General features: G+C 36.3%; 1 protein-coding gene across 6 annotated transcripts in view; it reads right to left on the reverse strand.

The window, feature by feature from the left end:
• Hmcn1 (hemicentin 1) overlaps positions 1-25,008 on the reverse strand; it is a 429,493-nt gene that overhangs the window by 132,235 nt on the left and 272,250 nt on the right. For all 6 annotated transcript variants that reach the window (XR_007212651.1, XM_048358109.1, XM_048358110.1 and 3 more), the window contains 10 exons: positions 21,062-21,163; positions 19,523-19,699; positions 18,281-18,432; positions 16,730-16,853; positions 12,462-12,637; positions 9,747-9,843; positions 5,111-5,233; positions 4,314-4,475; positions 1,991-2,272; positions 570-737 (listed from right to left, as the gene is read on the reverse strand). Coding sequence is in view for 5 of the 6 variants with exons in the window: in XM_048358109.1 (XP_048214066.1) it covers positions 570-737; positions 1,991-2,272; positions 4,314-4,475; positions 5,111-5,233; positions 9,747-9,843; positions 12,462-12,637; positions 16,730-16,853; positions 18,281-18,432; positions 19,523-19,699; positions 21,062-21,163 (1,563 nt within the window). In the remaining variant the exon portion in view is untranslated. The remainder of the gene's footprint in view (positions 1-569; positions 738-1,990; positions 2,273-4,313; positions 4,476-5,110; positions 5,234-9,746; positions 9,844-12,461; positions 12,638-16,729; positions 16,854-18,280; positions 18,433-19,522; positions 19,700-21,061; positions 21,164-25,008) is intronic.

Here is a 25,008-nt window from a genome sequence, read left to right on the forward strand (position 1 = left end):
ACCTAGTCTAGATTCTGGCATTGTGCCTGATGAAACAGCTCTCTAAGTGTGTGTGTGTGTGTGTGTGTGTGTGTGTGTGTGTGTGTTTCCCTATAGAATGAGCAGATTAGTAAACTGAAGCAATGATAAAGTCATATTCACAGGAAATATTCCCATTCTGGAACTTAAAACACCATTCCAGATAACCAAGCATAAGTTGCAACACTTGGTTTTAGAGATATATTATATAATATGACTGACTCACTGTAGTCTTTCTGTTAAATTTTAACACTTCTTTTAATGTTTCAGATTACTGCAGCAAAAATACTATGACATTCCCATGCTTTAAATAGTAAGTAAATGCCAAGATTTTTCACAGTTGTTTAAAGGTCTTGAAAGATTATTTCTGAGTTCCATAAAGCTTCCCAGGTCCTTTTAAATATTTCTTAATACAATTCATGGGTGGCATCATAAGCAGGTAGGTCAAAAGGAAAAAAATAAAATAATAGAAACACTAAAATTAAAAAGTTAAGAGACACTGTGGCCAAATGAAGCCAGCCAGATTGTAAAGGTACCAGAACTCCTTCTACCTGAGAGAATCTTCACAGAACTGCCAAGGTTAACAGGCCACCCATCTTTAAGCCAGGTTATGGAAGGCAGAGGAATTCCTGAAGCTTCGCAAGTCAGAGATACTGAGTTCTTTTCCACCACACTGATATTTTCAGGCAACCCATGGTCTCCTATGATGGTTGGAGGGGCTATAAGTCAATACAAAACAAATGGGAAATGAAAAAAATGAACTGTTTGGTGTAAGTGAACTGAACACCTCATGGCGGGAAAGGGAAAGGGGGAGGAGGGAGGTGGGGTATGAGGGACGAGGTAACAAACAGTACAAGTAATGTATCCAATGCCTAACATATGAAACTGTAACCTCTCTGTACATCAGTTTGATAATAAAAATTTGAAAAAAAAAGAAATGAAAAAATGCAGTTAATATATATCAAATTTTGAATCTTAAACATCTTATTACAAATAAGATGACTTTCATTTTCTGGCCAAGAATAAACAAAACAAACAATATGCTACCACCTATTTACTTTTTATGATGTTCTCTACTCTAATCAATAAATTACTTCCATCATGTGACTCTAATATGATTAGCTAACTTCTTTAACATTTTAAAACAAGGGTTTCGATTCAGCATATCAATTTGAGTAGTGTGCATCTTAATCAGTGTAACTCCTGCCATCATTTGCCCTCAGGGTTAGCTATTTTCTATGAGTCATGCTTTTTCCTGGTAAATTTATAATATGGATTCATGACTGTCTTATAGGCAGGATTTCTAATAAACAAGTAGTTCTTCATAAAAGTTAAGAGGAATTTCACCAAAAGATCATTTAAATTATTTTTTTCTTGTTTTGAAATGGAAAAGAGCTTTGTACATGTCTCAATTGAATTCAGGTTACAAGATTGGTTTCTATTAAATTCACCATTGCTTCTAGAGATGTAAAAGTTCTCTTTCAAACTGTATGCATCCAGATACTTGTTCCAGAATGTTTCTAAGTCTGATACATATCTACTGCAATTCACAGCACATTGCTTAGACTCTTGAAGCAGAGTTCTTTACAGCTCACTCCCAATTGATGCTGAGTCTTTAGCTCTGTGAAGCCCATGTTTGCACTAGCTTAGTTAGGACAATTAATTTGAAAAATACACTTCAGGGATTTTGCTTGAGGAGGTACTGAACTAAAAACACTTTAAGAAGACAGCATCACCCTTTACTGCATGCTTTCTTAAAAGAATACCTAACATGCTTATCTCAGCAAAATCAGTTAATATTAGGCTAAGCACAGAAGGAAAAATGATAAAATTCATCTGAGGAAGTAATATATACATAGACAAAGGTAAACTGTAAATGTAAGACTATTAGTACAGTAGATGTATATTTTCCTTCTTGATGTTGGATTATATCTAGCCAGTGAGTAGATTTATTGAGCCACTTGCTACTTACCATGTACACTTAAGTCAAATTTTCTGTCAGCCATTCCTGCTACATTCACAGCTACACACACGTAACGGCCTGTGTCAGATACATGAGTATTCTTCAGCTGAAGGCTGCGACCTCCATCCATTATTTCCACTCCTCTCCCCTTGGTCAAGGGGCGGCCATCTTTCATCCAGGTCACTGTGGGCTGGGGAACACCTTGCACCTCACACTCTAAGGAAATACTCTTCCCGCGGGTGACAATTATTTCAGTAGGTTGGCTGCCACTGTTCATTATGGATGGCCGAACTGGGTACAAGAGAAAGAACAATAAATAAGGTAAGAAATGTTTGTTTCAGATCGCTCATCAGAATTTTTTATTTCTTAATGTGTATTTTATATCAAAATTTTTATATCAAAATTTTATATATAAAAAGGCAGCATTTGAAATGTAGAATTCATGTTTGTTAGTGAGTTTATAATACCAAAAATGAAGAAAAGAAGCCTTGTGTTCTGTCTGCTTTTGCAAAATTAAATATTTAAACTTATAAATTGTACTTAAGCTTTCTAATGGTCTTCCTTGTATTCACTTTGAAATAGAAATGATCATCTAGCATCACAGGTTCACTGGTTTATCAACTGCTTTCTTCCTTCTAATGTGTACTTTAGCAGTTGGAAAAGTTGAGACGTTTCTCAGCCTTTGGGACTGAGTAGATACAAGAATAAATTTGGAGGGCAAACAAATGCAGCAGTGATAATCCCTAGACACTATGTTGAAAATAAACTACACAATTTATGGGCACAGACAGGAGGGAAAAATTCGGAGAAAATGAAGGAAAGGGTGACATGTCTCAAAAGAAATGTACTCATCACTTGACTTATAAAACTGTAATCTCTCTAAACATCTCCTTTATAATAACAAGAAAAATATTAGAAAATGAATTTGGGCCTATAATATTTAGACAGAGGCTGCTGAGAACTGAGGGAAATGTCTCTTCTGGTATAAGGGAAAGGTACCATCTCTTGCCTCCGGTAGTTGATAATCACAGCCTCACAGTCATCTTCAGACCTTTGGGGAACCATCAGGAAAATACAGTGGCTCCTAACTGAATGTAAGGAAGCTGCTGACTCTCTCCAAGGACAAACTGCCAACCTCACACTTCTTACCACGCACACAAAGCAACTTCTAGTAGCTAGTCATCCTGTTACTTCACAGCTTAATTCATCTGATTGATAACAATTTTAGTTTAGGCCAACTCTGAAGTATGGGTGGGTGGAAAGAAAAGTGGCCCTAACCCCCACAAGTGCCACACAGAGTGAAGAGAGATGGCTTTTCAGCGCTAACAGCTCAGGTAAAGATTAAGCAAGATAATGCAAATGTTTTAAAGCATTCTAAAATTGTATGCGTTAACTATTTCTTTAAAGTAAAATACTTCTATACATTGTAAATATACCGATAGTACAACGTCTTTCCTCTCCCTCCATATTCTGCTGCCACACTGATGTATCTGTCCCCTGTGAGGGATGCAGAGTGAGCAGCCATACTGCTGAATACAGAGCAGCAAGAACTAAGTTGTTGCTCCCTGGTTAGGTCAGCACAATTTAAATGATAGATATCAGATATCCTATTTTGAATTAATCTTTTTGTATGTGTGTGTGTGCCAATATTGGGGCTCGAACTCAGGGCTTGCGTCCTATCCCTTGGCTTTTCACTCAAGGCTAACACTCTTCCACTTGTGCTACAGTTCTGTTCTGGCTTTATGGTAGTTAATTGGACATAACATAAGAGTCTCATAGACTTTCTACCCAGGCTAGCTTTCAGCTGTGATCCTCAGATCTCAGGCTGTTGAATAGTGGGGATTACAGGTGTAAGCCACAGTCACCTGGCTGAATTAATCTTAAAATACAAAGAAAAAGTAAAAGGGAAGGATAGAAAGCTTCAAAAGAAGCTTGGGTTTTCTCCTCCTTCCCCTTCATTTGCCTATCCCTCTCCCCTTGGCCTCACCCCTTTGGGATGTACCCATTTCTCTTTGATGAGCTCATTTCCTGGTGTTGATTTTGTTGGGCTTTGACCTAGTCTTTCTAAAAGATACTATTTGAGCTCTCCATAGAGTCAGTTAATTCATTTGTAACTGGGAAGGGACAGGTCAAAGGGGGATGAGAATGTTCAGGGGTGACAGTGATCAAGACACAATGTATTCGTAAACTGCTTTGTTATGTGGCACTTCCTTTGTACAACTGTACAAAGAAAATTAAAAATAAAAATTTTCTTAAAGAAAGTTGAAAAAATACATAATTAAAAAAAAACAAAACACGCTTATGGCCAGAGCTTGGCTAGCCAAGGACTTACTGTGAACTTGCAGATTATAGTCCTTCTTTGCAGTTCCGGCAACATTTGATGCCACACACGTGTAGAGCCCCACATCAGACTTCTCAGCAACAGAGATTTGTAACTGCCTGCCTCCTGATAAAATCCTAACTCGCCCTCCAGAATCAGCCAGCACTGGAGAACCTGCAGAGAAATCCAAAGGGCAGAATGACAGACTTGGATACATAGCACTTTGTACCCAGGCTCAGAGAAGTGTGAGAACCTGTTGATTCATTTCTTGGCTCAAAAACTGAAAAAGCAGACAAGACTGAAAAAATCCTGACATGATGTGCAAAATGATGGAGGCTTAAAAGTTAGATGAACTAATAAACCTCTAGATCATTCACTGGGACACAGATGGATGCATGAGTTGAAACCTACTCAGCTGCACAATTTTATCTTAGCACATGTTGCAAGACTTTCACAAAACAATAACAAATGTTTTTAGAAGAGAATTTAGAAAATTTATTTTCTAAAGCTGTTTACACATGGTGGATTCTTGATCATTACAGCTGCTCTAAATGAATGAGAACATTGAAAGGGATGACATTGATCAAGATCTATTGTATTCTAAACTCTGTTAAATGTTAAAACTTTTTTCAATGATATACAACAAATATCACATATGGCAATTTAATGTAAGGAGCTTTTGCTGTCTAGACTTAGCATGCAACTCCAGAAAAAAAAATTAAAAATAAACTGACATGTGTGCCAGACAAAACCAATACTAATTTTATGTTTATATTTGATTTTTAAACATTCCAGTGGTGAAAACTAACCTTTCTTCTTCCAAATGAGATTTGGAGGTGGAATACCACTCGATTCACACAAAAGACTGATGAGATTTCCTTCAATAACTATAAATTGAGCGAGTTTGTCAGAGTCATAAATATTTGGTGGGACTGAAAGAAAGTAAAGAAAAATAACATTTTCACAATGCTTCCAGTCATATACTATTTGTATAATACTTTACCTGAAAGGACAAAAGGTCTCTATTCAAATTATAGAAGAAAATTGTTAGCACATGAGGCTAACCATCCAACACCATATTAAAAGTCACTAGTAAGGTATAAAGTAAGTCCATAATAGCAGAACTTCCTGTGGGCATTAGATAGAAGGTTAACCATTCATATGTCAGAGTATCATAAAAAGAAGCTAATATGTTATGCATCTTTTGACATTTTATGTGGCAAAGATGACACCTGCCAACTTTATTTTTTTTTCAAATTTTTATTATCAAACTGATGTAGAGAGAGGTTACAGTTTCATACGTTAGGCATTGGATACATTTCTTTTCTTTGCCAGTCCTGGGCCTTGGACTCAGGGCCTGAGCACTGTCCCTGGCTTCTTTTTGCTCAAGGCTAGAACTCTGCCACTTGAGCCACAGCACCACTTCTGGCCATTTTCTGTATATGTGGTGCTGGGGAACCGAACCCAGGTCCTCATGTATATGAGGCAGGCACTCTTGCCACTAGGCCATATCCCCAGCCCCTGGATACATTTCTTGTACTGTTTGTTACCTTGTCCCTCATACCCCTCTCCCTCCTCCTCCTTTCCCCCCCCTGAGGTGTTCAGTTCACTTACACCAAACAGTTTTGCAAGTATTGCTTTTGTAGTTGTTTGTCTATTTTTACCCTGTGTCTCTCAATTTTGGTATTCCCTTTCAATTTCCTAGTTCTAATACCAGTATACATGGTTTCCAATATACTCAGATAAGATTACAGAGATAGTGTATATACAATCACAGGAAGGTGATCCAAGAACACCATCAATAATAGAAGCTACCGATACACATGGGACGTTGAAAGTAGTTACAACTGCCAACTTTAAATTTAGGCCAATCAGTCACTGATGCTCAGCTAGCTTTGGTATTTCCAGTGTAGAATAAAGTTGGAAAATAAGAATGTCACATGGGAAAGAACAGAGGAGAAGCTTTTTTCTATGAAACAGCCCTAATACTTATATTAGGTTGTATAGCTTTCCTCCCTCTTGGCCTCCAGCATCTCCCTAGGACTTTCAAAGTGAATCCTGAGTACTTATAATATGTTTTTCGCAGTGCCTGGGAGAAATCTGTGGCCCCTGGCTGAATTCTCTTTTAGGCCACTTCTCTGGGTACAGTATTAGCAGGTAGTGCATGCTTATTTTTCTAAGTTCATGGGAGTTGAAGAGGAGAATCATTCTTACCCCCCAGGGAAATTTGCAACTTTGTTCAACTCCCATCATGAAAAGTCCCTATTCTTATGAGCTCAAGCCACCAATTCACTTCTATTTTTTTCTGACCCCATCTGTGAACCTGTCGATCTTCTCTCCCTGAACTACTTGTTCCCCATTTTTTTTTACATTTCTTTTGTATTCCAAGTCCCTGACACCATTCTATGTGAGCCCCACATCCATATGCATAGCCAATTTAAATACACCATCTACTTAGTTCTCTGACTTGCAATTCACTTTCTCCACCAAAGGCCATCCATAGTCTGTTCGTCATCTAGAATATTCTTCCTGTAATTTCATGAGTTGAGGCGACTTTCTGATAATTGCTCCATTCTTCTTGCTTTCTCACTGAGCATTTACAATTCTTAATTTATTATCTTAGTTAAATCTCATGTTTTTCACTTCTCAAAGGTCTCCCTATTCAGCTGCCTTCTCTTCTTGAGTACTCTATCTGCTTAGATCTCATAATCAATATTTTTCAAAGGCTCCTTTGTCAATATTATCAACAATCTAGTATCTCTGCCCCTCCTGTTTGTCAATATTTTACTCTGCATGAATGACAGTTAACACTGTCAACATGTGTACAATAGCAGGTTGACATTACCATAAATTTATAATCTCCATTCTAAATTCTGTCCTCGGCTGCTCCTGTGGCTTCCATTTACACAAGTAGTTGGAAACCTCTATCTGTAATGAAGACTCCAAGATCTACATTTTTTTTTTTTTTTTTTGGCCAGTCCTGGGCCTTGGACTCAGGGCCTGAGCACTGTCCCTGGCTTCTTCCCGCTCAAGGCTAGCACTCTGCCACTTGAGCCCCAGCGCCGCTTCTGGCCGTTTTCTGTATATGTGGTGCTGGGGAATCGAACCTAGGGCCTCGTGTATCCGAGGCAGGCACTCTTGCCACTAGGCTATATCCCCAGCCCCAAGATCTACATTTTTTATATCCATCTGGTTACTTTGTATGCCTGAGAAGCACTGCAAAACTCAGCCTCCTTTGTTTCCCGCTTATACTGGTCATGCAGCCCAGCTAACTAAGCCAACAACTCTGTTACTGATTCAATGACTAAGACACTAGAATCAAATTCATACTTTCTGTTTGTTTGTGGTAGGGCCCCCCTTTGAACTCCAAGTTGGCCTTCAACTCACTGTGTAGCTCAAAGTTATCTTGGACTCATGACCCAGCTTCCTCCATAGTCCAAGCAGTGGGACCATAGGTGTGTACTACCTGTGCCTGCACATACTATAAGTCTCAATTAGATGTCATGGACCTCATTATGTCTTTTCTCTTAGCCTTGTATTGTAGTTTGAAGATTTAATTTTCACTGACTCAAGTTATTTCTAACCCCAACCAGCTATAAATTTGGTGGGAATACCACGTTCTTCTTTTTCACTAACCTCTATATGTCCCACTTTCTAATTGAGTATCACTCCTAAATTTTCATTCTTTTCTCACCTTTAAAAAAAACCTTTACTTCAGAGCATATAGTGCAGTGTCCTGTCTTTACCAGGAGATATATGAACATGAAATGAGGAAGAAAAAGTAGGTGAAATGGAAAGCAGAAAATGATGGGAGAAGCTGGACACAAATCAATATGTAGTAAACATAGTGTTATGCTAAATTTTTCCATTTAAAGTAAATTAATTTTTTTTGGGGGGGGGTCTATCGTGAAGCTTGAACTCAGGGCCAGGGAGCTGTCCTTTAGCTTTTTTGTTCATGGTTAGCACACTACTTTGAGCCAGTGTCACTGCTGGTTTTTTGGTGGTTAATTGGAGATAAGTCTCACAGATCTTTCTGCCAGGGCTGGCTTCAAACTGCGATCCTCAGATCTCAACCTCCTGAGAAGCTTGGACTACAGGATTGAGCCACCAGCGCCCAGTATAAATTATTTTTTGTTGTTGTTGTACGTATGCTGGTAATGGGGCTTAAACTCAGGGCTTCACATTCTCAGATATCCCTTTTTGTTCATGGCTAGCACTCTTCCACTTGAAATACACCTTGACTTTTGGCTTTTTGCTCATTAATTTGAAATAAGAGTCTCTCAAATTTGTTTCAGCTGACTCTGAACTGAGATCCTCATATCTCAGCCTTCTGAATAGCTAGGATTACAGGTGTGAACCACTGGCACCTCGCTAAAGATTGGATACACGTCTCATATTCAGCCTCAAGGATTTAATTAGTTTTAATAATAATTAGCTTTAACAGTAGTAATAATAATTAGCTTTAACAAGTCACTTCCTGTACAAATGCACACTTAAAACATGCTGTCCATCATACAGAATTATTCCTCTACTTTTCTTTTCATTTAAAATGTGTTTGTGGGACTAGGGATATAGCCTAGTGGCAAGAGTGCCTGCCTCGGATACACGAGGCCCTAGGTTCGATTCCCCAGCACCACATATACAGAAAACGGCCAGAAGCGGTGCTGTGGCTCAAGTGGCAGAGTGCTAGCCTTGAGCGGGAAGAAGCCAGGGACAGTGCTCAGGCCCTGAGTCCAAGGCCCAGGACTGGCCAAAATAAAATAAAATAAAATAAAACGTGTTTCTGAATTAATTTATAAATATAAAGGGACCTTTTAGCTTGTGATTTGAGTAGTTGAAAAGATTAAAGAAATATAATTCAAACTAAGAATTTATTTCATAAATGAATTAAAAATAGTATTTAAATAAAGATGAACATGCTGGAAATAGAAATCAGTAGATGGCCACAGCCAAGGAAAAGGTTGCAGTTATTTAAAGAATTGTTTTAATTAGTAAACAAAACAATGGTAAAATTTTACATGTAACTAGCTTTGCTTAATTAGCATGGTGTTCCCAGAGTGTACTCCAGATGCATGCATTCTTTTTCTCACATGGCTTATGTTCATTATTTGTATTTTTAATATTTTGTACAGAAAGCACAGTCATTGCAAGATCCTATTTATAGAAGATGGATAGGTAAGATAGACCTCTCTACACCAAAGCTAATTCTACACAAAGGCTAATATCTCTAGGTGCAGGAAGTAGATCTATTATTGTTCTTGGGTTGGCTCTTTGGGTTGACATTCAAGGTAATTCTGAGTCATCTAAATGCACTGATGGTGATCCATCTATGCATAATATGCAACTTTCATCTAGATGGGTGACATTTTCAGAATGGACACAATGAATCAAAGGTTAAACCACAACCTTCCTACTTTGTATATTGCAAAGCTCAATTTTACTTACCCCAAATGTTGACATTATAGTTTTTCTCAGTTTTTCCAGCAACATTTGTTGCTTCACAAGTATAACGTCCAGTATCTTGAACCTGAGCATCTTCAATCTGAGGAGAAAAATAAACCATGTTCTGAAACTACATTTACTATTTCACAAAAAAGTTTCTGTTAATGATGTTTGTATTTTTTATTTTTAGTTTTAATCCTGAAGATTTTTAAGCCAATAATATGTAGAGAGAGGCGTAAAATGAATTTCATCACTCATATTCAATACATCGAGATTCAGAAATTTTCATCTAATTAATAACTTATTTTACCCTCGTTTATATCAGTGGTTGAAAGCCTAGAAAGGCCCTTAACATAATTTAGGGAAAATGAAAAATAATCACAGTTTTCAATTAATTCTTTAGGATTTTACAAAAATGTCATCATTATATATCCAAGAAAATGTTTGGTAAAATAATACATGAATTTTTGTTTTATTACATGTGTCTTTTCCCCATGGAAGACTTGTAAGCTTCTTCAAGCAAGAGTTCAATTAGCTTTGATCTCTTAGTATCCAGTTTAGTATTGATAGGTGAGTAAGTATTAGTAAAAAGAAGGAACCCCCCCCATATATTTATGTTCAGTGTGTACTAACATGCTTTCATTAGTATTGGTTAATTATGCAGCTGTTATTGTGAACCTTTTATTAGGTTCTGAAAGCAGAAGAAACAAAGAAATACTATGAAATATAGTTTTGAATTTGAGAGTGCAACCTAGATGAGAAGGTAAAGTTTGTGATCATGAAAGAGTTAAGTAATAAACAAGGTATCGATAGCAATCATGGTAAAATAGCATATACCACAAACATCATGTGACTTAATCTCCACAGGATGTTTGCAATCAATAATTCCTAAAACATTCTAAAGAAGAAGAGGGATGGAAGAATAGCTCAAGTAGTGAAGTGTTTTCTTAAGAAGAGGGAGGCTTTGAGCTCAAACCCCAAAACGAAGAATGATTGGAGCAAAAGTGATCACTTAAACTATTTGGCACAGCAGGCATCCAATAAACTAATTAATTAATTGGTGTGAACAATCTGTGAACAATTGAATTAAATAGAAAACTAAAGAATATGAGACCTGAAAGAAAACTTATGTCCAAATGTATCGCTTTAAAGATAAGAAAACAAGATCAATTAAAAGATCTAAATTGTTCCTGAATCACATAATTAAATAGCAGAATCACTCATATTGGAGGTTACAGGACCTGCAAGTCATTCAGCACAGCCTGCACACCTCAAGAAAGAATTAAGAATTGGGATAGAAAGGAAAACAAAATAAAAATGGCCAAGAGTCTCTTACTGAATTGGGTTAAGATGTGTATGACTAATGTTGGTAGTGTATGGGAAATAGTTTTAATGAACCAATAATAATAAGTTGTACACAAGTTTTCACTGAAAAGATCTCTCTACTTTTCTCCATGGGACCTATATACATAGAGTACTTGAAGTGGCTCTGTGGTGATCAGTGGATCTTTGCCCACACCAAGACACAAACTTCCCATACTCATTGGACCTGTGCTCATATAATTGTCTCCCTCAGTCATTCAGTCAGAACTAAGATTTAGAATCTTCTAAGAGAGAGATAAGAGGCCAATCTAAAGCAATGGGCTCTACATCTAAGCATAAGGTGGTGATTTTTCTATTTTTGTTTTTTACTCTTCTTTTTTCCCCCTCTTTTAGTTCCATTGTTGGGTCATTCTTAACAAGATCACTATTTTCCTCTGACACATACTTTCTATGCTCTTCCTACTCACTCCTGGCCTCTCTCATTAGTAGATAAACCGTTCAGCCTACTGCCACTAAAACATTCCAGTCATAGCTTCCTGCATCAGAAGCTATGTGTAGTTAACAGTATGAATGCTGAAGCTAAAATCTCTGTGTTTAAGTCCAAGTCATGTCCCTTTAAGTCCGAGTAAATGAGAAGATTACTTGGTTATACTTTCAATTACTCATCTGGGTTATCATAAGAATATTATAAACATTCAGTAGTATTTAAGAACATTCAGCCCCTTTGTCCTCCCGAATCCTCATTCTTTTGGATGGCTTTTAATGTCAGCTCTATTTACTCAAATATGGATTATCAATATTATTTAAATAGTCACTGTAAAATTCTGTTTCAGTCAAACTTACATGCTCTCCTTAGTCAGGTCTTCAGTCTTGTCTATGCTTCGAATGCTAAGTAGTTTTCAATGCTCTTCCCAGTTACCTACCTCTCACCTTTTGCTGGCCCTCATAAAATATCCTGTTCCATTTATTTAGCAATTAACCCAAACTTATCGAACTTACAGCTTAAACCAATTTTTCATAAATGGATATTCAATTTCAAGACATCCAGAATGTGTGACATGTCACAATTTTACATCCTTTTCCAAACCACCCAATGGGTAATTACTAGCTGGTTCAGTGACTGAAGATGAAGTACTGCTTGGAATATTTCTACAATCATTTCCTAGAACCATTTCTTGAGATGGCTTCTCTTGACAAGTCTGAATAGATGAATAAATATTTAAATCTCACTAAGCATAAAACTGGACAATATTGCCAACATCATTGAAAAAGAGGTGCTAGAATTTTATTAGATAAAACTAGAACACTGTAAAAGACAGGGTTGTTTTAAATAGGAAAAACAACAAAATCATATAATTAGTAATAATCCGTAATGAAATGAATCTGTAGCCTTACCTTTAACACACTTCCATTTTCAGAGATACTAAGGCCTGGTTTCTTCAATAAGGGGCGGCCATCCTTCAGCCAGGTCAAAGTAGGTAGGGGAACAGCATCACTTTGACATAGTAATTCCACAGCTTGATTAATGAGGACAGACATGTTCTGTTCTTCTCCCATAATATTTGGTGGGACTAAATGAAAGATGAATTTTCCCTCAGAATAAAATAGGCAAGCATAGTATTCATCTTCACTAATCATCAAGATATATACCTCATTACTTTTCTAGTTCTTTTAAGATAGAGGATTATGGTAGTTCTAACATACCCTCTTTGCTTCATTGTGTTCAGCATCAAGTTTAGTAAACCACTGACCAATAGCTTTTTGTGGAACACAAATCATCCTCACTAACTTTTTATTTAAAGAACTTTTAGAACTGGAAGTTCCCACCAAGTATGTATTCCAGAAACTTGCAGTATTAGTGGTTACTGCTTAAGGTTTTCAAAGTAACAAATCACTTATGAAATATTTTAAGAATGACAAGGAATTAATGGGACAAAATATACTTTTAACATTTATTTGTATTTTTTGCAAGAGAAATAAATTTCATAGTTACAGAGGCATAATGAACAAAAAATAGGTTTGGAAGAAAAGATAAAGATCATCTAGTCCCACCTCTCAATGTGCAAAATATATAAATGGTGAAACAGCTTATGTAAATAACACAAGTGGTTGATGGAAAAGCTTAGAGCCTTCTGACTTGCAGTTTAATGTTTTCTTTTGGTTTTCATGGTGCTTTATCAACTTTCAATGGAATGAGGATTGTGTGGAATAAGTGACACAGAAAAGAGCAAGCTACATCAGGGACCAGCTGTCCAGCATACTCCTAATTCCATAGCAAGAGGAAATGAGTTGAAATTTTAATGAGATTAAAATTAGCCTTCCCTGGCTACAAAGCTTGTCAGATGTTGAAATGTGTTCTTGGAGAAGTTTAAAGAATCTCCTTCCCTTTGATGAAAGCAAGAGTAAATAGTAAATGATCATTTGTCTTAGATGGCTAGGTTTAGAGCAAGGACTCTTTCCAGTCTGCATGTATAATAATTCAGAAAAAGACAAATGATGAAGTCAGGATTGTCCTACAAGGGACATTGTGAAAGAAAAAAGAAAGAACAGAGAAGAATCTCCTTTGCCACTTCTCACCAACTCCCTTAATTACTCAGAATTGTAGGAAATTTATTTGTAGACTTTTTTTGGTTGCTTTTCTTGTTTGGTTTTGTTTTCATAAGAAAGGCTAAATGACATTCAAATGAGTCCTAAGAAACTTCTCAAATGCTTTGGTAGACATAAAATTTTTGCGGTAAGAAATATTATTATAGTCTATTACTCATTGCTTCAGGCTCAATACCCCAGACTGTGGTAAGATGACAATGAATGCAATAGACTTTGACTGGTAGCATTGTGTTTCTGCAACTATGAGGTTTTCTGCTACTGCATCTGCTTCAAAGGGAAGGGTTATAAGCCAAAGGGTGCATTCCTGTTCTGTTGCTGGGTGCAGGATTTATGCCTCAGCCAAAGGAATTGACTCTAGAAGAGGAAGTAAGCTGCACCATAATATCTGGAACACAACAGCAGAACTTCCTCTACTAAATTTCAAAGTACGCATAGATATTTGGCTCTCAACAAATTTAAAGCAATCTGTGAGGATTCGAAAACTCTGGAATTGTTTTTGATAGGAGGCACACTAGCTAAAAGATATATGGCTAGTCTATTGAAAATATGCACAATTAATGCTTTTTAAAAAAGGTATCAGGAAAACAAGGTACATTCACAAATTTCAGAATAGGAATTCCAGGACAGAATAGTCAATTTCACACCATGGAAATAATTAGGGGATAAAGTTTGGTCTTAATGGAGAAAAGCCTTTTAAAACTGTATAAAATATGTTTGTTTAAGACTATTTGTAGAATTTACAAAAGAACACAATTTCTTTATGAGTACTTGCAGAAGAGAACACCAGAAATAAGCCAAGAATGCAGAATGCTAAATTATTTCCAAATATTTTTCCTTCAGCTGCTTTTCTTTACTGCTAAATGAGTTGAACCAAATTCAGAAGGAAATTATAATTTTAAAACTGAGAGTAAAACTTAAAAACCATAGAATACTTAAGAAGTAAAAATGGAAACAAATCTAATGTAGGTGAGCAATCATTAACTGAAATGTAGCTACGTTGTTTTTTTCAGTCCCATCATTCACTTGGAACATTTTGCTTAGTCTAAGATGAGGACATGGTCCCACTCTTTGGATCTTCAGCTTTCTTAGATGTTCTCCCTTTTGGTCACATTAGGAAAGGATGTATTTTGAAATTACTTCTCATTGTACAGATCACACCTGTTAAATTTAATTACCTGAAACAGAATTATCATAGATCTCTATTTGCTGAGATGCTGAAGGGTATGAAATCTCTGAGCTGTGATTTAAAGTAAATGCACTACAGAATATACATGTTTTTTTAAAAACTCAATTTATTATTTCAGTGTCTAGGAATATGGTAGAATATACTCTGAATTTACACTGAGAAAAATACTTTTTTTCTGAAGGAACTGCTCTTATGACTATAGCAAAAGTTATTTTACCTACTATGCATCTCTCCCTACCATACCCTCACTCTAACTGGTAAATTTCAAGGGGACTTACTTCTGTGAATTAGCATTCATCAGACTCCAACTAGACACAGATTTCCAAAGATACTGACCCAGGACTATAATATGTAGAAAGAATGCTAATGGTGGATAGGTGGAAAAACGAATTTCATATTTCAAAAAAATCTTTCTTAGTTTAACTTCTTTGGTAGTTTGTTGATTATGTATTTCAAATGTTAAATGTAATATACATTCTCAAATACACAGACATACCAAGTAGTCATTTTATTTTTGTACCAGAGGAAAGATCTTAGTCTTTCCTCTCTCAGGAGGTAGGATGGAAATACCTTACCAAATGATAAAATGATGTGCATTCCATTATTTCAGGAAGATATTATTTCCTTACATCTCCTAGACTCACTCTTCACCAAAATTAGTACAGCAATGGAATAAACTAATGCTAGATATTCACTGTTGACAAAAACCCAGTCAATAGTGTTTTTGCTCACTGCTTGCCTAGGAATACCTGAAGGAACTAGTATGTCATGTATTTAGACAGCTTTCTCTTGTGAATGACCATCTTCCAATTCTTTAGAAAGCATAAGAGGGACCCAATTCAATGACAGAATTAGAATCCCTGGTGTTGGACATTACAGACCTGCTATCTGAAACCTAATAGCAAATCTGCGGATTGGGTATAGAGCCACATGGGTATAGAGCCACATGAATTGTAGAGAACCTTTTAGAAATGTGGCAATGCCAACTGGGACTTTTTACCTTAATGTGCTATGTTATAACCAAGGGCCTTGTTATCAAAAATTTAATGAGTTAATGTATTCACTGTTTGTAATCATTATATTTGTGTTCTTCAAAATTATAAAAAGAAATCAACATGGTCCTTATGATCTGGAGGTTAAAAAATTAGATATTTCTAATAGGAACACATCTGTTTGGAAGGGAGGAAAATTATAATGAACAGAATATATTTAGTATATATTATATAGGAGGCCCATGGAAAAAATAATTTCTCCATGAACTAAGAAATTTATAAATTATACAAATTATGCCAAGAAGCACTAAATGAAGCCTAAAAGAATTTTAAGTATAAGAGTACACCTAGATAGTGTGCCAAAGGTAATCAATGAATGGAGTTCAATGGAACTTTGTTCTGGGGGATGTTTTTGGCAATCCTGTTTTGTGGGTAATATGGCTACACTGAAAGTAGAAAAAAATCTTGAATTTCTACAAATTCACACCGTAGTTTAACGTTCATTTCTCAAATAGCTTTGAAAGTAGATCACAAAACATGCTGACTGCAAGTATAATTAAAAGTAATAAAATCATGACTTAGAATAAACTGACAGAACTCCCTTAATATATGTTTGCTTTCATGTACTCCTGTTTTGCAGCTGATAAGTCATTGTCTTTCCTCTATAAAACCTACACTTGACAGGCTGCATGTTTTATTATCTCAAACTTTTAAAGGAGAAATCAATTCAAGTCAAACAGAAAACAGAAAAACAATCTGATTTGAAGTGATCTGACATTGTTTATTGTTCCTTTCTCAACAACTGCCCTTAACTTCCTCCATGATTTTGGACAAAATACATTTATTTCAGAGAAGAAATAATTGCCAACATGTCTCACCATATACTCTGAGGTCAATGTCCCTTTGTTTCTCCCCAGCAGCATTCACAGCCACACAGGTATATTTCCCTGTATCACTTATTTGTGCGCTGGTCAATGCTAAGATGCGACCTCCAGAGAGAACCTATCAACAAAATGAGAGATAAACATCCAACATACCCCATGCCTTTATGGCTTTAATTTTCTTTTTATAATTTTATTATTTGTGTGTGTGTGTGTGTGTGTGTGTGTGTGTGTGTGTGTGTGTGTGTGTGTGCGCGCGCGCACTAGTCCGGGGCTTGAATTCAGGGCCTGGGTGCTGTCCCTGAGCTTCTGTACTCAAGGCAAGCATCCTACCACTTGACCCAGTCTCTATATACACAATCCAGTAAAGGTCAAATTTTATCTATACTTAAACATACAGAAAAAGTCACTGGGGACAGAAAGTAGAAGTGAGAATAAAAAGAGCCATTGTCCAGATTTTACTTTGAACAAATAGATATGATGTTATAATCAACAACAAAATAGCAGCCAAATTAATAAGCCACATTTATTCTCCTTTCAAGTCATGGATCCAGTGTTCTCTAAATATTGACATTAACTATGGATTGTCTATGATTCTCAATTCTAAAAGACAGGATTTAAAAAAAACTAGAGAAATAAATATTAGGAGAACTCTATCCTCTGTTAGGCAAAATAAAATTAGACTTCAAATTAGATACAGACATACTTCAAAGATATTTGGGGTCTGGTTTCTGACCATCATAACTTGACAGGTGATATAAGTTTTTATCGTATATTAAAGTTATGTTTATACTATCCCAGATTATATCAAGTCTGCAACTGCATTAAGTATAAAAAATAAGGTGCATATCTTAATTAAAAATATTTTTCTGCTAAAACTGCCAATCATCATTTGAACATCAGGAAAAATGGAATGTATCAATTTCTCCCATGCAGGATTGGTATAAACAATAACCTACAAAGGACAATAAAGTTAATCAGAACAAAACAGGAATTCTAGTAATGGGTCTCTGTCCTTGCACCTTTAAGTCAATGTAATATACTTAATTTTTCCTAAGACTCGAATTTCACTTTGCATAATGTTTCCATTGTAATTCTTCCAATTATATCCTTTGATGTGTTTATTAAAGCATATATTCTCTTGTGTACTTCTTGGATTCATGACCATTTATAAACATTGGAATGTAAATGCTACCAAAAAACATTTTTAATAACCATTCCTTGCAGTAGAAAGAAACTGTCTTGTATGGTAGAAACAGGAAATGGTGGGGGCAGGTAGAAGGCAGGTATCTGAAACCCACAGGGAAACTTAACATGCACACACATGTATGGCAAGGGAGCACAAAGAAAAACAAATGTTTTCATGAATCATTTAGAAATACCAATTGTGTGACTATGGTATTTGTAGTTGCTTATGTAGTTCCCCCCCCCCAAAGCAATATTTGTTAAGAATCCTTGTTCTCCAAATCCAAAACTGTGTTTACTCTTTTTACATTCCATGTTGAGTATTTGAATAAAAGGCTTTATCAAATAAATTGAAGAGAATACCTGAACTCCATCAGTGAAGCTAGAGACAGGGCTCCCATCTTTCAACCATGTCAGACTTGGGGCAGGGATGCCTCTGGCTTCACATTCCAGCCTCACAACATTATTGATGACCACAGTAACCAGGCGACTGCTGCCAGAAATTGAGGGGGGCACTGGGAAAAGAAAATAAAGTATAATACATTATCACAACAGGGAATATCATTTTTCTAAATTTAACTTTATTGTTCAGGTGAGGTACAGAGGGGTTATAATTACATACACAAGCTTACTAGTAAATATATTTCTTGGATTATTATCCCCTCCCTTGTTTTTCTCCCACTTTCCCTCCCCCTTAAGCCCCCACCTCAAGTTGTAAAGTTCTTCCAACACACTGTCTTGCAGGTATGGCTATTCCATTGGTTCAAACTCTGTCTTTCTACACATACTATCCACAGTGATGCTTCTTTGTAAATGGATGTTTTGTGCTTGTTTGTTGGGGCAAGTTCACATTTGAGATATAATCACAGCCAATTATTTCCTTGTTTTTGTTTTTTCCCCTTCCTTCCTTCCTTCCCTCCCTCCCTCCCTCCCTCCCTCCCTCCCTCCCTTCCTTCAAGTTTTTCCATAGGAAGGCATTGGATTGAGGTCCTCCTGCCTATGCCTCCTGCATAATTACAACCCCAGGGGCTTGGTTTATTTGTTGAGATAGGATCATCATCACTTGACCCTGAAGTGAATTGTAATCCTTCCTAATTGTGCCTCCCAGGTAGCTAGGAAAAAAGACATGATCCATCTCACTCAACCCAAGCATCAGTTTTAATGTCAGAGTGAATTTTTATTCCTTGATTTTCATGTTTGTGTATGGTATGTGTGTGTGTATGTACACATATGTCCATATATCTTCCTCCAGTGCATGCCCTGTAGTATTATAACTAATAACTCATTAACAAAACCTTAATAAAGATTACTTATTAAGCACTCCTTTAGTCAATGGAGTCTTAGAATAATTCTGTTCAAATGAATTTATAAGCAAAGTTATTGTTGACAAACAGCATCAACAATAATATCATTCATTTCTAAAATGAATCTAAAGGCATGTGAAAAGTGAGCCTTTTTACTGGGAATGCAGAGTAAAATGGTTATTAATTTTTAGAACACTGGGTCCTTAAATAGAAGCTATTTGCCCTAGAATTTTAGAGAAGCTCTTCCTCATTTTTAGCAAGTATTGCTTACCTAGGGTACAGTGGGGAGAGGCACACTTACCATGGACTTGAAGGCTGTAAAACAGTTCTGTAGCTCCAGCAGAGTTAATGGCCACGCATTTATAAATCCCAGCATCTGAGATCTTGGCTCTTTCAATGTCAAGGACCTGCCCTCTGTTCAGGAACGTTACGCTGGTGGAACCGGAGAGTGGACGGTTATCTTTATACCATGTAATAACTGACAGGACAAGAGAAGAAGATCAATATAATTGTTTTCTTTTTAAAATTCAACATGCTAAGTTGGATCTTAATGAAGACAGCATGTTTGCTTTGTTTTAGTTCTTATTGTTCAGGTTAATTGGTTTAAATAAATATGTCTTCCCAACTAATTTTTGAGACAATACCAGGAAAATACCAGGAATCATATAAATTCTGAAAATGAATACTCAGAAACAATTCTTTATGTTGTCTCTAATGTATCAACATTGTTTGTTTGTAAACTCTCAACCTCTTCTATTTCTTTTTATTGTGTATCTCCTAGAAAAATTTCTACATGTCTAATGAGAACCTTACATACACTACTGGCTTCAAGATTTTCATGTTATTATTGATTCATATGAATAGGAAACTAGTGATAGGTATGTACAAATGACAGTTGCATTAGAATGACTGTGATTTCCATCAATTTGGTACAGTTTTATCAAGATACTTTTTTTATTTCCTTGGGCAGTACTGGAGATCAAACTCAGGGTCTCATACTTGCTAGGCAGGTGTTCTTTAACTACCCCTCTAGCCTCTTTCTCTGTGGGGTACTTTTAAGAACAAGGACTTGTTTTATGTGGTCTGTCTGAGCTGAAATCCTCCTCCTTCTGCTGCCCTGTGTCTCTGGGGGACATAGTGCCATTATGCTTTTCCTTAAGGAAGATAAAAGGTGCACACCATGTCCATTCATTGGTTGATATGAAGTCTTGAGAACTTTTATGCCCCTTTTGATATCAAACCTTGATCTCCTGATATCCATGTGCCAAGCAGCTAGGACTATAATCTTGAGTACCACTCCTGGCTTCATAAAGATACTTTCAAAAATTAAAAAAAGTTCAACATAATGTGGGCATTTGGCCAAAATATGGGCAAGATGACTAAGGTATTTACCCATTTCTATAAAAACGGGACACATTATTTCATATAGCTAAATACAATGAAAATTCAAAAGTATGATTTATCTACAGATATTCTTTTTTCATTCATAGAAGTCTTTTACTAGTATTATTATCTTCAAGTAGTTAAATGAAGGAGTTTCCATTTAACCAAGAAGTTTATGAACACAATGCATCTTGATGATTGTCTCCCCCTTCAAATTCTCTCCTGTCCTTCCCTACCCACTCCTCTTTCCCTAACTCTTCTTCACTGTGTAGCATGTACATTGAACTCTTGTCAACATCCCATCCCCCCTTCTCTTCTTCATCAATATTTATCCTTAAAATATGTTCTATATCACTTTTCCTTTATCAGGAACTGGTATATGATATCCACAAACAATGTTATTTATTCCCAGAAACCTTAAATATCAATACATTACAGAGTGAAAACATAGACGCACCTGGCAAAGGGTTTCCTGCTGCCTTACACTCCAGCTGGATGGGACTGTGCACCACCACCGTCTCATTCAGCATCTGCCCGGCTTCCTCCAGGCTTGGTGGCTCTGCGAGAGGCCCCAGAGATAATTAGGTCACCTTGCAGGACACTTAAGCTAAGATTGTTTGCTTACTGGAAATTATAATTGTCCTTCCTTCTTTTACTTCTCATATATGCATTGACTTATTTATTACTCATCCAGATTCATATATATATAGAGAGAGACATATATATACATATATATATATATATATCTTTTCTTTTTTCTTCTTTTTGATGGTACTGGGGTTTGAACTGGCCTCATGCTTGCTAGGCAGGACCTATGATTTCAGCCACACCCCAAGTCCTACCTACACTGATACACATTTAAAGTATAAAATTGAGCAGTATTGAAAAAAAATCTTGGCATGCATTCTGAAACACCTATCTTTTTGTGTTTAAGAGAGAAAAATCCTTAAGATGTAGATCAGTAGTATAAGGGGAAAAAAATTAAAGGTCAGCCCAGGCAAAAAAAGTCTGTGAGACCTCCCCTCCCCGCCCTCCCCCCCCCCACCCAATCTCAAGCTATGCAGGAGGCAGACTATGCTTGCAAAACATCTGAAAACCTTAGGGCTGAAGACATGGTGCAGATAGATTGTCAGCTGAGCAAGAAAGCTGAGTAACCACAAGACCCTTAGTTCAAACCCCTGTACTGCCAATAATAATAATAATAAAAAGACTACTACAAAAATTGGCATGAACAGCATGGTTCAGTAGTGCATCACTTGTCTAGAAAGCTGAAGCCCCTGAATTCAAACCCCAGTTCTGACAACACACACACACACACACACACACACACACACACACACACACAAAATAACCTTTTCCCTAAAAGTCCATTGACACAGAAGTGGATAGAAAAAGTATGGCACATACACCATGCATTATCATTCAATCATAAGAAAGCATGAAAATCTGTTCTCTGTAACAATGGAGATGGTCCGTATGAATTAAACTATGTAAATTGAAGTAAGCCAGGCACAGGAAGAAAGTAATGCATGATCTCATTCCCATGTGGAATCTAACAAAATTGATCTCAGAGATATTAAGAATATAATAAAGTTGCATGAGTGGCTAGCATTTAAAACATATGCTCTGGAAATGTCAAGTGTAAGTGTCTGATAACTAAAAGAGGAAGGCAGAATGCTAAAGTCTTCAGTAAGAGATGTGGTTGGGTGTAGTCGCTAGTACAGAGGACTGAGAAGAAACAAGTGGAGTGCAAATCTTTGTTAAATAGCTTACTTAATAATCCCTTCATTCTTCAGATTATTTGCCAAAGAAATTACAGTTCTGTCTGCGGAAGCCTGGGATAGTTCACTGTCTCAAGGGCCAGACAGAGAGTTCCAATATCACCCCATGCAACAAATAAAAAATTAGATTTCTTGGCCTGGTTTTGAGGGAAAAATGTGGTTACAATGCAAATTACACCAGAACACTGTTCTATATCATTCCTCATTCCTCAATCAGGTAACAATATCTCCAGGCAGAAGAGTAGACTTCTATTCAACTTTCTGTTTTGTCTCTGATTTTATTCTTCTTCCAAAAGTTGCCCAAACCACAGTACTTTTTTTCTTGCGACACTGTGAGTTAGATGCTGTTGATTCTTTTAAGCATTCAGCACAAAGTGATTCTTTGTTAAGTTTGAATTATTACAAAGCTGATCTAAAAGTGATTTTTTTGTCACTGAAGTGATTAGTGAGAAATAAATTGAGTCGCCAAGTGAACTTACTAAAAAAAAAAAAAAAGAAGAAGAAAAATAAATGATCCTCCACAACACTCCCAGTCCTTCTCTGGGTCACAAGTGAGCTATTAAAGAAAATACAGAAATGACCTTGTTGAGTATGTGTTAGCACATGTTAGCCAAGCAAATACTTTAAAATATAAAATAAAATCAGGGGGTTCTCCACTAATAATTTTATGCATCAACTAGTACAAACCCAGGGTGATTCCTAGCCAACATTAAAGGCAGCAGGACTTTAGATAAAATTATTAAAAATAGAGCAGTGTGAAGGGCCAGGAGGCAGATACATGTTTTTGCCGAAAGTCATCATGCTACCATTTGCAGATGTTGCCTGGAATCAAGGAACCAGGCAAGCATTTTCACATGTCCTTTGTCACTTTAGACTTACACAGCCCTGCAACAATGAGAGTATAGTATTGCCTTCCCACCTTACAAAGGAGGCCTCTATGTGTTTAGAAAGTACATTTCTATGCTCCATTGTCCTGCCAACTTTAATTGACAATGTAGGACCCAAACTGAAGCCCATCCTTTATAACAATCCTACTACTTCTGGGTCCTTTACCTCGATTTTTTCTAGAAAAAGAAAATAATTATGTTCAGATGAAGTGAATACTTGAGCTATTAGGCCCCAAATAATCATTTGTTTGTGGAAACATCTGTTTCACTTGGCAAATATTTGAGGCTTGGTTATAATTTTATAGTTGGTTCTAGAGAATAAAAACTTCCAAGATTATTAAAGTTTTGATGGTGAAAAATAAAATGAAAAATAAAAGACCACCTACTGAGGGCTCCTGAAATTTATAATAAAACTTGTCCCTGGAAAGTCCCATGAGAACATTCCTGCTCTGGGGGCTATAAATTGGTCCAGTCTAAAAGACTATATGCCCTTACTTTAGTTGTTGGTAATTTTTCTTTCCCTTTATTTTCTTCCTATGATTGAGAAGAATAGCAGTATCTAAAAACTTTTTCAAGAGAGGAAAATGTGAATCAATAGGAATGCTGTTTTACAATTGAACATTTTGGATGCCAATTGTCATAGATGCTATTTGGTGATTATTTTTACCAACCAATTCAGTTGGAGATGAAAATGAATTCAAAAGTAATTAGAGTTGATTAAGTAAATTAATGACTGAACTAAACAAAATGATGATTGCTTTCCTATAGCTTTTCCCATGCCCCAATTTGGATAGAAAACTTGGGAAACATTGAGAAATTGAGGGCAACCTAAGGGACAGCAATGTCTACCTGTCCCTAACCTCTCATAGGGAGCTAATGCTAAAATGCTTCCATTCAGATATCATTCTTTGCATTAATTATTTGAAGAAAGATTATAGGCCCTCATGAAGAATACAGTTTATGTGTGCAAACATACTTAAGAAAAGGGCTATTTCCTTCATTGTTCCTCACACTATATAACTTCTACTTCTTTTTATTTTTTTATTTTTGCTATTTATATATATATTTTTTATTATCAAACTGAATTACAGAGAGGTTAGAGTTTCATACATTAGGCATTGGATACATTTCTTAACTGCTACTTCTGATTTCTAAGACTGATTATCCCTTTTACGAAGCTTAATTGTGGATCTCTAGTAAATGGAGGAATGCAGTTCAAGCTTTGCAACACATGCTGTCTTTAAGCTACTATCTTTCCACACTATTTTCCTTTTTTTTTTTTTGTAAGGCTGCTTTATTTTCATTGCCTCATAGAACCTGAAATAACAGCTGTTTCAGAATCTTTTCCCATGCTTGAGCCTTTCATACCTGAGCCTTTCTTTTAAAAACATTTCATTTTATTGTAAAGGTGATATACAGAGTTATAGTTACACAAGTAACTACACATTCCTTTTTCAACAGTGTTACCCCTCCCATTTTTTTCTCCTGCTTTACCTCCCCTCCGACTCCTCTCCCTCCCCACACAAGTTGTAAAGTTCATTTCCAACATAGTATCTAGTGAGTATAGCTGTTGCATTGGTTTACTTTTTGTCCCACCATTTTTGTGATTCCTCTTCCCCTCCCTGAATCAGAAAGATTTATTTATAAGACAAAGAGTGCCAAAGTCAGAAACAGTGACCACAGGGAATAAACTAGAGGAGAAAAAAAAATTAAAGACAAAAGAAATAACTGAAAAC

Source organism: Perognathus longimembris, chromosome 11 (assembly GCF_023159225.1).
Source record: "Perognathus longimembris pacificus isolate PPM17 chromosome 11, ASM2315922v1, whole genome shotgun sequence".
NCBI lineage: Eukaryota > Metazoa > Chordata > Mammalia > Rodentia > Heteromyidae > Perognathus > Perognathus longimembris.